This window comes from Struthio camelus, chromosome 2, assembly GCF_040807025.1.
Source record: "Struthio camelus isolate bStrCam1 chromosome 2, bStrCam1.hap1, whole genome shotgun sequence".
Taxonomy (NCBI): domain Eukaryota; kingdom Metazoa; phylum Chordata; class Aves; order Struthioniformes; family Struthionidae; genus Struthio; species Struthio camelus.
The window spans coordinates 97823001-97838424 of NC_090943.1; the positions used below are offsets into that span (position 1 = coordinate 97823001).

Sequence of the window (15424 nt, forward strand, 5' to 3'; positions counted from 1 at the left end):
AGTGCACTTAAAAACACATTTTATTTTATCCCATGATAATTCAACTGTTTAGGCTAAATGTTATTCTTTAAGGACCTATTCATCTGTGTTTGTATAGCTCTGCTCATAAAATTCTTTAAAAATATCATTTTAAAATTCTATGTCACTGTCTGAATGGCTTTCAGTTTTAGAGATGATTGTTTGAAGATTAAATCTTTTCTATAAAAAAAATCCAGCTTGGCCTTTGAGATTTAGACTGGGCTCGTTCTCCTGTATTTATTCTTAAGAGATTCTGTAGGTCACTTTATTGTTATCGTGGCCATGTACTATTTTATAACTTCTTGGTCTCTTCCCCTGCCCTCGTGAAACAGGGAGGAGGTTCTGTTGTGTTACTGGTCAAAAATGAGTAGTACAGGTTTTTTTCCTCTTCTGACAAATGATTTTATTCTCCTCTCACAATCTGAAGAATTCTAATTTTTCCTCTCTTAATAATGATACTCAGCTTCAATCTTTGTTTGATTTTTGGATTCTTGCTCAGCAGGACAATAAGTGGCTCCCTGCTGCTTTGGTAACTTCAAAATATGCCCTTGGCAGTAGGTTGGAAAGCAGGTTTATGCACTGTACACGCTTATTAAACCTTTTCACTGATATATTTCTTCAATCTTTGGTAGTTTGTTAATGTTTTCTATATCTATTTTCTTAGTATCCGAGAAAGATAGAACAACTTATTTTATTGTAGAGGGAACTGCATAATTGTCGAAGATATATCAAGCACGAAATAAGCTTTAAAAAGGAGCAAGCATTACAGCCATGAAGAGTCTGGTTTTGTTGATATTTTGGTAGCAAAAAAAAAAGAAAAAAGCATGAATTTCAGCAATATTATAGGAAAAGATTGTCTTTGTGACTAAAAGCATTTCTTGTGACAAATTTGTGAAAAATTTCTTGCTTGTAACAAGGAAGTTGTTGATTATTTCAAGCTACTAACTACTGATATGCTAGAACATGATTTGTTTTGAGCTGGACAGGATAATTATTGTTGGATGATGCATCACGCAACATATTATAAAATGACTGAATAATCATAAACTGAACAAAAAGATGCTAGGGTGGAGATGGAAGTGTTTGAGAGTACAGCAGATTCTCCTCTGCTTTTAGTTCTTGTATTCAGTGTGTCTGAACTGTTAATTTGAACTCGGCTAGTTCAAGAAACAGTAACCTTTTGGAAGATATACAAGGACCATTATATACAGCATTGCTACAATAGTTTTTCATTTATGGCAAAGGAGAAATTAAAGGAAAATAAACGTAACTGGACGTAAGTCCAGTTCCTAAGAGAAAAGCTAGTACTATTTCTAGTATAATATTTGTTGTAGATACAATATCATAGTTCACTAATATTTTTTTCTGTAATTGTTACAGAACTCTTCAGTTTAGTTTGTGGTTAAAGAACACGTTTATTGCAAAACTTACTCTTAAATAATACAAAATCTACGTTATTTTCTAAGCATTCAACTTAAACCACTGCTTCACAAGAAAGTAAGCAATATACTTAAACACGTGGATAGTTATTACACTAGTTTTAAGCAGCCAGATTTGAACTTAGCCATTCAGTTGCATGTGAAATCATTTGCTTGTTCCTTGCCTATGTGCTCAACAGCAAAATTAATTTCTGAATTCTTTTTCTTGCTTTCAGTAAAATGTAACCTTTTTTTTTTTTTAATGAATTTTTAAAATTATTATTTTGTAGGTCAAGAAGTGGTGTTCAAGTGCCTTGGAGAAGGAATTCTTGAAAAGGCCTTTCAGGGATATAATGCTTGTATTTTTGCCTATGGACAGACAGGTGAGAGAGTCTCCCCTGGTAAATGAGGGGAAAGTTTTTTGTGTACGTGTATGAGGTGGGGGGAATAGAACATAAAAACTAAACTAGGTAATATCAAAAAATTATTTTTTTAGAAACATTACAAAGTTAAACTTCACTGTTTATTAGGATTCTGTTTTCTGTTGTATCCTGGTTTGTATTTGCTTCACTGCTTTGGAAATTGATGTCCTGCGTAAACACAATGAGCTCAGCGAAGCCAGTGACAATGTAATGCACTTAACGCACCTCTGTAAATATATTCATATTTGTTACCTCTTGGAGCCACTTTCAAAGTCTGAAAGTAGTTCACACCCAAGGCTCATTTTGTATGTTTAAGTGTTAAAAAGGGTGCCAAATAATGACCCTGCTGAAGGGAATCTTGGAAAAAAAATCTATTTGTTTACCTGCATTTAGAAGTCCAAGGAGCAAGTTACCTGTCTGGAATAGCATGTCAAGTTCTGATATGTGTTTCTGGAGAAATATAGAGAGAATTAAAAATATGTACTTCGTGAACAAATGAGTAACTCGAACTGCATTCTCAAGCATTTTCTTTCCCTTTTTCCCTTAGGTTCAGGAAAATCCTTTTCAATGATGGGCAATGCAGAGCAGCTGGGTCTGATCCCACGGCTCTGTTGTGCTTTATTTCAGAGAATCTCTGTGGAAGAAAATGAATCTCATACTTTTAAAGTTGAAGTATCCTATATGGAAATCTACAATGAGAAGGTTAGAGATCTACTTGATCCGAAAGGGTGAGTAGCTTCACCCGCTCCCAACATCTTCCTCATTCGTAGTTGAAACTACGAAGTAGAAATCACTTTTGGAAGTTTTTGAGAAGGTTTTTCAGAATTTATTTCTATGGCTCCTTTAGAAAGGATCTTATTCTAAACATCAGAAAGAAGAGAATGTTCTTATAAAGCTTGCATGTTAGATAGTAACTGCTGTGGATCATGTTAAATATTAGGATAACCACATCATGATGTGAATAAATACCACGTGCAGCAGTTCCCCACCAGAAAACAAGACTATGTACAAATAAGTGCTTTTTTTTTTTTTGTCTTTTGCCATATGACCAAGACTCCATTCAAATGAGAATATTCATAAACTAAAAAGAGTTTGAAGCTTGTTTCCAACTTGATTTTCCTGGTTTAGGAGTTGATCTTTCCAAATGGGGAAGGCTAACACCTCAGAATGTACATGCGACACTTTCTTCCTTCTGTTTTGTCTGTACAAAAATACTGCTTTGGTTTTCTGGCTTGGAGAAGTCTGGATAAGAGATCTTCATAGTTTTTTTTTCAGTCTGAGTATTGATATATGTGGTATAAATGTTGATTCTTGAGCCTGATTTTGCCAGGTGCATAACTGTGCAAGTTAGTTTACAGGTGGATTTTAGACTTGCATTGATATATTTCAATAAGATGTGGGAAACACATGAAGAATTGAAGCTTGAGCAAATTTCTGGGGGCATTTTGGTTTCCGTTTTTGTCAATAAGTCTACTTGCCAAATGAAGCACTTCAGATTTTGTTCTAGTCACAAGTTGGGGAGTGGTGGCAGTGTGAGGCATTTAAAAAAAATAATTCATGTACATTGATTGAAGTCTACTAGATTAATTTGTTTCTTTATTGTCAGTTTTGAGATTTTTTTCTGGAAGCCTTTTTCCTCCTGTTATTTCGATTAAAAGATGCAGCAGGTTAGTTTCAGCTTATAGATGCTTTTTGTCATTTTAAATTACTATTTTTATATTTGAATAAATAATGTTCACTCTAGTGGATGGTGCATAAGATCTATTTTATTCCATAGGAGTCGGCAGTCCCTTAAGGTTCGAGAGCACAAGGTGTTGGGACCATATGTAGATGGCTTGTCTCAGCTGGCTGTTACAAACTTTGAGGTAAATTGAAACTGTTGACAAGTGAATAAATGACATCTGTGTACATGAGCAATGGAAATCTTGTGACAAACTAGTATCCATATGCAGCTGTTTTGGTTCTTAAGAGTATATGTAGTCTCTGACAATCACAAAGATCTCCTTTAATGGTTAGGAGTATTTCATCTAAAAGCATTAGGTTCTACTTTACATTGGTTAAAAATATAATGGCAGTGGCATGTCTTTATTTTGGAGTTTTCAATTTATAGGCTAGATACAAAGCATAAAATGCACAGGAAAGCTGAGGCTTTCAAAACAAAACAAAAATATTAAGTATTCTGGCAAGGATAATTATTTTTTGTCCGTTTAATGCAACCTATTTTTTACAGATATTAATTGTATGAGGATGTCCAATATAGCTTGTATCATTCATAATTTATTTATTGCTAATTTATTCAAATGTATGTTGATATTGTAGAAGCCAATGATAGCTACATTGGAAATAAAGCAGTGCTGTTATGTGAATTGCATAGACCTTTCTTTTTGAGGAAGCTAATTTAGGAAATGTTGGTCTAAAAATGCTATGTTAAATGGTTCATGTGGTATCATATGCGGACCAATTATTTTCTTTGTAGGAATTTTATTTTCTGAGACATCTATAGGCTTACTATAAAGCATAAACTGCTTTCACACCTCTGATGGTGAATTACGTGCTTTGAAAGCGTGTCTGATTTGTTCAGATTTAGGGAATGTTGTTAATGCCTGGCTTCTGGCTGATGACTTATGTAAACTGTCTTGAAAAACTCAGCAAGTGCATATATCAGACTTGGCATAATCATCTTTGCACTTATGTGTGTAGAAAGGTACAGTTTCCAAGTGAACCAATTAAATGAAGAAAGTATTAGCGCAGGTCACTGAAGAGGCTCACTGCGTCCATTTATGTAAGTGGATCTGTGCTGGCTTGATTACAATCATTAAACAACTATGATTTGTAATGTGGATGTTGCCGGCATATTTCAGCGGCAGATCAGGAGAACGTGCATTGCATGTTGTTCCTGGGCTTCTAAGTGCAGCATTCAACACATTGTGTAACTTAACCTCATTCAGTGGAACTGCATGCTTTTTGTACCTATACACCTCAAAACGTACAAAGGCGTCTTTTGTTACTTCTGCCTTCTCTTCTTCTTCTCTCCCACGCGTACACACCCTTCCGTCTAGATGGGATTTCTGTTCAGCAAGCACAACATTTACTCTTATCCTGGCATTACCTTTTACTCTTTTTGCTTTAGGATATTGAGTCACTGATGTCAGAGGGAAACAAATCTCGAACAGTTGCTGCAACCAACATGAATGAAGAAAGCAGCCGCTCTCATGCTGTATTCAATATTATAGTGACTCAGACGCTGTATGACCTGCAGTCTGGTGTATGTATTTCTGTTGGCTCATTTATAAAGTTGCAGTGAATTTTTTCTTTTTCCTCCATTCGGCCACTGAATGCTTGCAGTTTGTTTTGAGCAACGATAAGTTAAAAGAAGCACCTTTAGCATTGCTACTCCAGTGGGTGCTCTGGTAGATGTATCGGTGGTATCACTTAATTTAGGATAAAGCTCTAAAGACACAAACATCTACCATTTTAAAACTGAAGCTACCTCAACTTCCAAGACCCTTGAACGTATTTTTGCAGGGATAATTTGCCATATGATATTACAATATCTTTAATTTGATTTGTAGTTGAAGGGAAAATGTTTGCTGTTTTGACTTGTTCTTGCTTTCTCTCAAGTCTTTAACATAACTCACTGTTTTTCTTGGTATATGTACATGCTTTGTTTAGCAGCGCTGCTACACTTTAATGCCGTAGGGCCCAGCAATAAAAGTGGTACTGGCAAGAACATAAGATTGAGAGAACACTGGAAGAATGAGGAGGCAAACCAGATAAAGCAAAAAGTTGGATCACTTTTTAAGATTGTCCTGTGAAACCTATCTTAGGTGTTAACTGTTGTGTTGAAGCTAGTATGTTTTAATGGCCTGCTATTCCGGTAAAGTTATTAAAGTTACAACATAGCTGATTCTGTTTCATTAGTGTAGAATAAAAAATATGTGTGACTATTAAAGATTTCCTGCCTCTTAGGTGTTTAATGTGGTACTTTAACCTACAGTATTATGAACAGCAGTGTTTAATGGTGCTAATAGCATATCTGTTAGTGTTTCTCTGTTCTCATATTCTTTGCTGTTTTCCTCCCATGTTTCATCTCTGCAGAATTCTGGAGAGAAGGTCAGTAAGGTCAGCCTGGTGGATTTGGCTGGTAGCGAGAGAGTGTCCAAAACGGGAGCTGCAGGAGAACGTCTAAAGGAAGGCAGCAACATAAACAAGTAAGGCATCGACGTATGCGGATTGCAGAACTTAATCTTGTAAGGGTGACTGTTGTTTCATTGGTCTCTTATCCTGGTGTGGTTGTCACAAGTCAGTTCAAACAGTGTACCTAGTCCAAACCAGTTAAATATATCTTTTTCAGTGCTCTGTGCTAAATACCATGTGTTTTCTTTTCATTGGCATAGGGACCCTGATTCATACTTGACTCAGATGAGGGCTACGTGAATTTTATCTGGAAAAGTGGCAGCAATACTCTTTAATTAAGCGTATACCTTTTGTGATTCATTTATACACCCTGTCCCCAGGCTCATGTGTTTGTCTCATCGTATGCCCAAGGAAGAATGTGAAGTTGCAGAGTTGAATGGCTTTGTTCCAACCTGTATTAAAATATGTAAGAGTATAATTCACAGCTAAAAAAAAAAAACAGGCTAGAATGAAGCTGTGTAAGTTTAACATTGCCTTGGGCATTTGCACTCAAGCAATGGCAAGTTTCAAGGTGCTTTTTTAACGTGATTACTGTGTTATTCCCAAAAGCAAGAATTTAGCACAATATTACCACTGTCTTAAGCATACTAATTTTCCTGGGAAAAATTAGTTAAACTATACATTTAAATTGAAAAAGTAGTAGTTTTATTTTAAAATGTTGCAAAATAAACATTTTTGGTTTTGTTATTCTAAATTAATGAGACAACAAAAAGTGTGTTTGAACAGCATTCGTGCTAAAAATGATTTTAAGTTACCTGATTTTGGAGTTTGAACATGTTCTTTATAGCGTAACTTCTAATTTATTAAGTGTTTATTATGTCATACTGGTAGCCAGGCTGGCATATTACTATGAAATGACATGATTCTGGTTTGCTAATAGCGGGCATTGAACCTTTACCGTCCAGGTTAGTAGTTAAATTCACATCAGTTAGACAAGGAACTGTATTTGTCTTATGCATAAGCAAAGGTGAAACTAAATATTTCTTCTTGATCCTTGGGGAAGAATTCAAATACCAACTCTTACAACAGATACTAACAAAGTCAAAGTATAGCTATAGATACAGAAAGACTTAACGTTTTCTAATAGGGTGCTTTCTCTGTGTTGAAACTTTAGGGCATTAATGCAGTAACGGTATTAGGAGCGTTGGTCTGCCCATGCTGATTCAATGCATTCAATGATGCTGGACTTGTGATTGAAAGCACTTAATTTTTCTAGTAAACATATTTTAGAAAGAAAAGTAGACAGTCTATACTTTTCCCCTCAGTTAAATTCTTAGATGGTATAAGTCTGTATTGCTTCAACCATTTTTAAGCATTCTCTATTTGAAATAGTTCTTTGAACTGGTAAGGAAAAGAGAATTCTTACAGTGCTGTGCTTTAGTGTCCTTCATTACATCTTTGTTATTCCTTGGAGCTTTAATGAAGGCTGGCTTTTACTAGACGCCTCAGAACTGGTGTTTGTTTTACTTTCTGGAAGAAAAGTGATGTTTTTGCACGAGGAAAGAGATTTTTCTTTTCCCCCCTCTCTTTTGTTCTGAAAATGCACTTCAGTCAGTAACGAAGGTGTATTTCCAGCAGTTACGTCTTTTGTCAGAGTTGCTCCTCGCATAGCACTGAGTAAAATCTTATTTTGGGTAATGTGTAAGATGCACCTTACTTATGAGGAAAAGGTAATAATCATTTCTGGAGTAATACAGAATGCTTAAGCTGTATACCTTGCTATGTCAGCTCCCTGACAAGTGATTTTTTTTGTTTTAATAAATAAGCAGCATCTTGGGTTGTGTTAGCACGTGCTAGATGTTTTATGAGATCAAAAATGGAGTGGCTGAAATTACCTGACAAATAAATTTGCTGCTTGCGCTATGTTTTATTGCCTTGAAGAAGAATGTGGAAATAACATACCTGTTTCTGTATTTATAAGAAAGGGAAAACATGCACTTCAGCTGTGCATACCAAAGCTGTATAGTGTGATGTTCAACCAGTCTCTGCAGGTTTCTTTTGCCTTTTGTTTCTGTATGAAAGCAGGCTAGAAGTATGTTAGCCTTCTTTTCAGTCCCACAGCTTCAGCTATCTTGGGACAGGGTGTTGCAGATGGGAAGTGATGGATTGCTTACTTACTGAAACAACTGAGTTATGTGACTTGTATCAATGGCTCCTTAAAGTTGTAACAAAGATTACTTCTGTTTTGCCTTTGAGCTGCTGCAGGATTCCCTTGGGTCATGAGGAAGGTGCTGGGTGTCTGCCTTCTTTATTTTTGCGGTTCCTAAGGGGCTTACCATAACTCATAAGAAAGCTGGATGTGCCCATTGCTCCCCCAGGATGTGCTAGTTCCTGCGCTGAGCCTAGAAACACAGGTGCTTAACAGCTCTTTGCAGTGTAATCCAAGAATTTCTAGAGTACTGGAGTAGGAGGAGGCAGAATATAAAAGCTGTCAATTAGTGGCTCGGAGGATATTTTCTGTAAACAGTCTGTAATTTTAATTCTGATTAGTAAAATCATAGTCACTCTCATTTTAATGAGAAAAGAAGCCTTTAAAGATAGGGGAGAACTTGGCTTCAAACTGATTTTAGGGAAAATTTTTGTATTTAGTGTTAAAAATAAAAGTTCTGTTTATTAAAGAAGGAGGATGGAGATGATATGAAAGTAGCTTGAATGTGTGTCATTTAGGGACAGGAGTCCTTCGCTGTAGTGAGGAATGGCTGCCTCACCTCAAACGCTGCTGACTCAGGCCCGCGCTGGGAGGGTGCAAGCCTCCAGCCACACCGTAGCAGGGAGCCTGGCTGCGCTTAAGAGACATGGAAAATGGGAATTTTACAGGAAAGGAATGGGTGCATGGTCTGCACTGTGTAAACTCACTCTGGTTTCCCAACTGCCTCAGTCTGTTGGGTGCTCTTAGCTGAGGCCTTTTGGTTGATTGATTATGTAAGCGTTATGGGATAGGATCAACGTAATGACAGGTCTCTGCATCATTTAGCATGAAGCAAAGCAGCCGCTGAGTCCTGTAATTATTTTGTTGCAGCTATTTCTTTTCGTGCTTTTCTTATAGTCCTTAAACAACAGCTTTGTCTTATGCAGTCTCAAGCAGAGTACTCTAAAGGACTGCAGTCTCGTTTTTATTGTGTATGTTAGCACTTACTCTTAAAATAAAATCAATGTTTATAAGAAGCAAAAATATTATCACATCTTTTAATCCTGTGTTAATAAACTGATAATTGCTCACTTATTAAAATACTGTGTCTATAGCTGGAACCGGTGTTAACCGCCCTGTTGTGAAACAGTTTTCAAGGACAGACCTTTTCTAATCCCTGTTTTTTCCATCCCCCACCCCGAGTGAGAAAATGTCCTTGTTCTTCCCCTTCCCCCAGTTTTTGGCTTCTATTTTCACATTTCTCCTCATTTTAAGAGAGAAAGAGGAATCAAAGAGGAAAATAGGTTAGGGTGGTCTTCCGACCTGATGCTTCTTGAAGGTGGACTCCACTGGGCCTATGCTGTTGGTGCTCATGAGCTGTGTGGTGGGAGGTTGCTACAGAGCAGCGTATAGCACCCTCCTGTTTGTTCCTCCATGTTTAGCCTGCTGTCATTTTGGTCTGTGGAAAGGGGAGATTGGAGTCAGCAACTAATTCTCTGCCCTGTCCCTCAGCCTTTCCGAAGCTGTTAGGCTTTTGTTTCTGCAGATACCTAGCTGTCCTTTTTGCTGTGTGAATTCTTCAGGCATACATTGGGAATGTATCTGATAGACAAATTTACAAAATAAGAGTGCTTGCTCAAGTGATCATGCTGACTAGCCTCTCCTTACATTTCTTTTCCTTTTAGCTCTCCTTTCAGGTCTAAGCTATCTTCATGCCACTTTGTTTCCTTCTGCTATGCAATACGGGACATCTTTTCTGACGTGTAATGGTTGTGTGCCATAACCTATCTTCCTTCATTACAAGTGTTGCAAAAGATTATTAAACTTTATTTCATGAACCACCAGTAGTCTCAAACAGCTTTAAGACCCCTGTTAGTGTGCATACGCTGCCTGTCTGCTAAAGGAGTACTACATCTTCGAAAGAAAAGCTCAAAAGAATGGAGTGGAGAAGTACCACCATCAAAGATTTATTTGACTTTCTAATCACAACTCTGCTAAAGGTTTCCTTGATAGTTATGAGAAGTTGCTGGATAATTGGACCTTAGTATGAGGGACCAATATTGCTGTTGGGCTCTGGCACTGTCTCTTTTAGGACTCTTTAGGCATCTGATACAAATGTTCTCAGGATCCTGGACCAGCTCATTAAACATACTCACCTCAAGATCCTCACTGTTGTTTTATAGTTCACACAGCGTTGTATAACAGTTGTATACACAGATGCTTTGCAAAGATTGCTGATACACTTACAACTTCTTTTTAGGTAGAAGCGGTACAAGTTATAAGATGAACAAGTTCTTATTCTCTTTGCTCTTCTAGAGTGTCATTTGGGATGTGGCTGCCTGCTAAGCAACTATAGACTTTCTTCTCGTGCTTGTTTTCATGCAGCATTTTGGTAACTTGAGCACTGTTTGGTCTTTGCTTTTTTCCAAAAAGCTAGTGAGGCACCATCTCAGTTATAAGTCAATCTGTTTGTCGGGGGACTTCCAAATGAAGCTCTTCTGATAAGCAGTCCTCCGCTATCATGTGATGGCAGGTTAGTTAGCACTCCACCAAGGCAGACTAGTTCTACTGGGCCATAGCTAGTTTTGTCTTGAGGTCATCTCCTTATGAATGTTTAGTTTTAGTCTGTTGTTAAGCTAGTGCTCTTAAAACGTTTTTCATAGCGACAAGGTATTTTTGTTGTGCTGCCAACACTGACTCTTAATAATATCCTGAGGCAGAGTGTCCAGGACGGAAAGATTTTTAGTCTCTGAGAAACAGTATGTGTCTAATCTAAGGCAGTAACTCTCCATGTACTGAAGCAGTCATGTGTGCAAACAGTCATCTTTTCAAACTTTTAAAAATACCTGAATACTTTAACTTAGTTTTCCTGGGATTTGGTCTTATTATGAGATGAGAAGAAACATTTTAGATATTTGGTTTTGATCTAAATATCTAACTTTAATAGATATCCCGTCGTATTTTGAGCAGGATTGTGGACTAGCTGGTCTCCTGCGGTCACTTTCAACTTAAATTGTTCTATGGTATTTTAAAAACTGGATGTGAATTTCTGGAGAGCACAAATTGAATTCTAGCAAACCCCCTCCTCTGTGTTTTATTAAATCCACATTTGGAATATGTATTCAAAGCTATTCTACTGTGTTGTCTTTATAGATCGCTTTCGACACTGGGGTTGGTTATATCATCACTCGCTGACCAAGCAGCGGGGAAGGGGAAAAACAAGTTTGTGCCTTACAGAGACTCGGTACTCACTTGGCTTCTCAAGGTAATTAATACTCTGTTCACAATCTGTCAGCTTAAGAGTTTGTGGAATATAGACTTATTTTTTGGTAAGAAGTGAACTAAGGAGCTCTCACATCTACAAGTTATTCCAAGTAATTTGGAGAGATTAGTGTAAACAGTGGTAATTCCGTGTACAGTCTTATTTGGCCTATATTAAGTTATAGCGGAATCAAAGCTGATGGAGATGGTTGGAAATGTTTATGGATCATATTTGGATGTAAATTAATCAGTGTATTTCAGTGTCTAAATAGTAAGCTTTGTATTTTAAATGTCTTTTATAAAGACATTTTATAGTTACAGAACAATTTTTAATCCTTCAACTTTCTGTGAATGTGCCCTACAGGACAACTTAGGAGGAAACAGTCAAACTGCTATGATAGCCACAATTAGTCCAGCAGCAGACAATTACGAAGAAACGCTCTCTACTCTAAGATATGCAGACAGAGCCAAAAGGATAGTTAATCATGCTGTGGTGAATGAAGATCCTAATGCTAGGGTCATCAGAGAATTACGTGAAGAAGTTGAAAAACTGAAAGAACAGCTCTCACAAGCCGAGGTAACTTTACTTACAGTATGGTATGAAGTGAGTTATTTGAGGAAATGTCACAGACTTTGACAGGGAGATTGGTTTGATATTGAAGTCTTACAAAATAAGGAAAGGAAGAGTGTTATATTCAATTTTAAATAATTAACTTTGTTTCCTGAAATAGATCCAACATACTATTTCCTCATTTTTAATACCTTTTAAATGAGGACAACATTGTACAGATGGTATATAGAATAGACTGTTTCTGAAGAATTTCATGTCAATCAATAAATGATGCAGCACAGATAAGACTTGTCATACAACCTCATAATATAGAGTTATTAGCAAAAGTGTGGGGTTTGGGGGTGTGTGTGGTTTTTTTGTTTTGTTTTGAATTGATGGAGTATATAACTGTATGATGTCAAATGGAAAAGTATGAAAAACTAAGTTTGGTATTGGACCTAAAAATATGTGGAACACTTCTGTGTTTTATGTTTGTGAAAATCAGTTAAGAACGGACAGAACTGCAACACTGAAACCATTAGCAATCTACCTTGCTGGCTAGACAGTTAACACAGTGATTGCTGCTAACCTTAGGTTTACCCTAGTTGGAGGGTAACATATCAGGGTAGGAATACTTTTGATGATGATTGAGGAAATTAGGCACTGCACTGTAGAGCAATATTTTTGATATTTTCAGGGAAAACACAGGGGGGGGGGGGGGGGAAAAAGCAACCTTTAAGTACATCTCAGCATAAATATGTGATGCTTAAACCTGTCATTCATGTAAGGAAGAGTGTTTCTTATATAAACAGTTTATTTAAGGCTGAAATGGGAACATCTGCCTTAGAAAGGACCCATGCACTTTTTTCCTCATTAAAAATCTATATTTGTACTCTAATCCATATTTTAAATCGCAGCATATTTTTGTAAACTATCCTTAGTTATTGGCAACTGGTAAGTTGGCAGTTTGTAACTGAACACAGGTAGGAAGTTGCCCAAATTTTTGCCAGATTTTTCTTTTCTTCTCTCATCCCTTACCCCTTCTGGTCAAAATAGTTATGTGAGTTATAGGCCAGGCTGTTGAATTGTTCCTAATCACTGGAAATCTTCAATCTTAAGCTTTTGCTTCTTATTGTGAATGAAGTATGAAGCCTGTGTTAGCTCCAATGCATGCCTGCCTTTGGATGTAATCAACATCATCAGTCTGAAAGCTTTAATGAAACTTTAAGGACGCTTACAAAACTGAGGTAGAATGGAAGGCTAAATATCAGGAGGAGTAGTGTTTGAAATAAGTGTAAGAAGACAAGCAACTTTTTAGACAGCTAAGGCTCAAGAGCTGTTAGATATTTTATACAGACACTGAAGTTTGAGTGACCATGCCCTGAGATTTTCTTAGTCTATATAGTTCCAGTAGCTTCAATGGAGCGGTGCAGATCTTCAGCTGTTTCAGATCTGGGCCAATTATAGGTTGATTTTTGTCCTCGTCCTTTGCAATTGACCTGTTTTTTCATCTTATACCATGAAAGCATGGAGAAAAAGTTGAAATCTGTATTTGCTGTGTTTGATATTCTATTGCTGTACAAGCAGCTGTGGCAAAATGAAGATGAAGAGCATCTTAACTGTTTTACTAATTCTGTCTTTTAGGCCATGAAAGCTCCAGAACTGAAGGAAAAATTGGAAGAATCAGAAAAACTAATAAAAGAGTTAACAGTCACCTGGGAAGAAAAGTTACGGAAAACAGAAGAAATTGCACAGGTAGTTCAGAAATCTTAAGTAGGAAAGGCCAGGTGCTCATTTAAAGTAAGCTAATTGAATACCATGAGCTTCAGTGGACTGTGTTGTCTTTTCCACCTACTGTTTTAAATTCCGCTGAATTTTTGTCTCTTCCTCATACTTTCCGTTTTTTCAGTCTTGAGTTTCATTAGAATAAATGTGGTTGTGTCATGAATATAATTGATGAAAACTAATATTTAATTTTAAAACAAAACATCAAAATATATTTGGGCTACTTTTTTGTTTACAAGACCATAATGTGGCCTTGAATGTATTTTCCGTGAAGTCACTACAAAATCAACAATTTTAAAAGCATCAGAATTTGGGGCAGTTGTTTACACTTTCTGTTGCTTTTAGTGGCCGCTTAACCAGAGGAGCAAAATGTATACGTGCATTCACTAGTGGTAGCTTGATATTATCTTCTTAAAATAAGATTTTAGGATTTCAGTTTATTTTTTTGTTTACACTATCTATAGCTTGGAAAATGAGTATTATTAGTTTCCCTTTCTAGTCCTAATGTTCCAGAAACGTGCTTTTGTGTAACCACTCTAAAAAAACCAAACAAATAAACAAACCAAAGCCACCCCCTCCCCACCCCACTGTTCTGTGGCATGCTCTTCCCAAAATTATCTATTAATATGATTATCTTTGTAATCGTTGCACGTACTTGGACCGACTTTTAATTGGCCTGCAGGTTCAAAGCCACATTCTGTTACTTATGAATAGCCCTAATAAAATTGATAGGTAGGGCTACTTGCATAAGTAAGCACCATTTTGGGTAAGTAGGTGTTTGAGGAGTTTGAGGATTACATTTATTTTCAGTGTATAAAAATAAAGTCTATAACACTTGGCCATTGACTATTATCTTAGGTTCTTTTCTTCTGTCTAATGTGTGATGCTATTTCTGGTAGCAACGTACAAAATGCATGTTAATCTTCAACTTTAGTTACTCTGCTTTTGTTTACTTGGTGTGCTTGTGCCTACATATTACAGCAAGCAAGACTAACCTGTTTTTATGCTGGCAGGAGAGACAAAGACAGCTAGAGAGCATGGGAATATCGCTGGAGTCTTCAGGTATCAAGGTTGGGGATGACAAGTGTTATCTGGTAAACCTGAATGCAGACCCTGCACTAAATGAGCTTTTGGTTTATTATTTAAAGGTAAGAATTGTAAACAGGATGTTGACGTAGAACCAGAAAACACTTGTGTGTGTTGATTTGAGTTTGTGGCTAGTTTCATCGTTCAGAGCATATTTAGATTTTTTAAGACTATTTGCAGCCAAATAAAATAGGCCTGCTTCTACTGTTTGAACTTGTATTCTCTCTTGCAATTAAGCTTTGCTGGTTTCCTAATTGATCTCCTGATTACCGTGGGAGAAGTAGTGCTCAAGGTGTACCAGAGTTCAGATACATTCCAGCTCTTCCAGCCAGGAACTGAACAGGACTCCCTTCGGGGATAAACAGCATTGCCTCTTAATTTAAGAGCCTTGTGTAGAATGCTGCTTTCTGTTAGTGAGCTGAGGAATGCCTTAAATATTCAATCAGTTAAGTTAAGGGGAATATGTTTAGCAGTAATCAGTAAGAATAAATATAGTCTGTAACGATAGAAAAGTAAGTTTAAAAAAAAAAACTGTTAAAAACGTGCAGACATAAATTTT

The 15424-nt window shown here is 36.8% G+C and overlaps 1 protein-coding gene across 7 annotated transcripts in view; it reads left to right on the forward strand.

Annotated features, from left to right (window-relative positions):
* The window catches only part of KIF13A (kinesin family member 13A), a 119537-nt gene that overhangs the window by 61428 nt on the left and 42685 nt on the right, over positions 1-15424 (forward strand). For all 7 annotated transcript variants that reach the window (XM_068931712.1, XM_068931713.1, XM_068931718.1 and 4 more), the window contains 9 exons: positions 1727-1819; positions 2406-2586; positions 3636-3723; positions 4989-5123; positions 5957-6069; positions 11337-11448; positions 11809-12021; positions 13639-13749; positions 14793-14927. In XM_068931712.1, the coding sequence (XP_068787813.1) occupies positions 1727-1819; positions 2406-2586; positions 3636-3723; positions 4989-5123; positions 5957-6069; positions 11337-11448; positions 11809-12021; positions 13639-13749; positions 14793-14927 (1181 nt within the window). The remainder of the gene's footprint in view (positions 1-1726; positions 1820-2405; positions 2587-3635; positions 3724-4988; positions 5124-5956; positions 6070-11336; positions 11449-11808; positions 12022-13638; positions 13750-14792; positions 14928-15424) is intronic.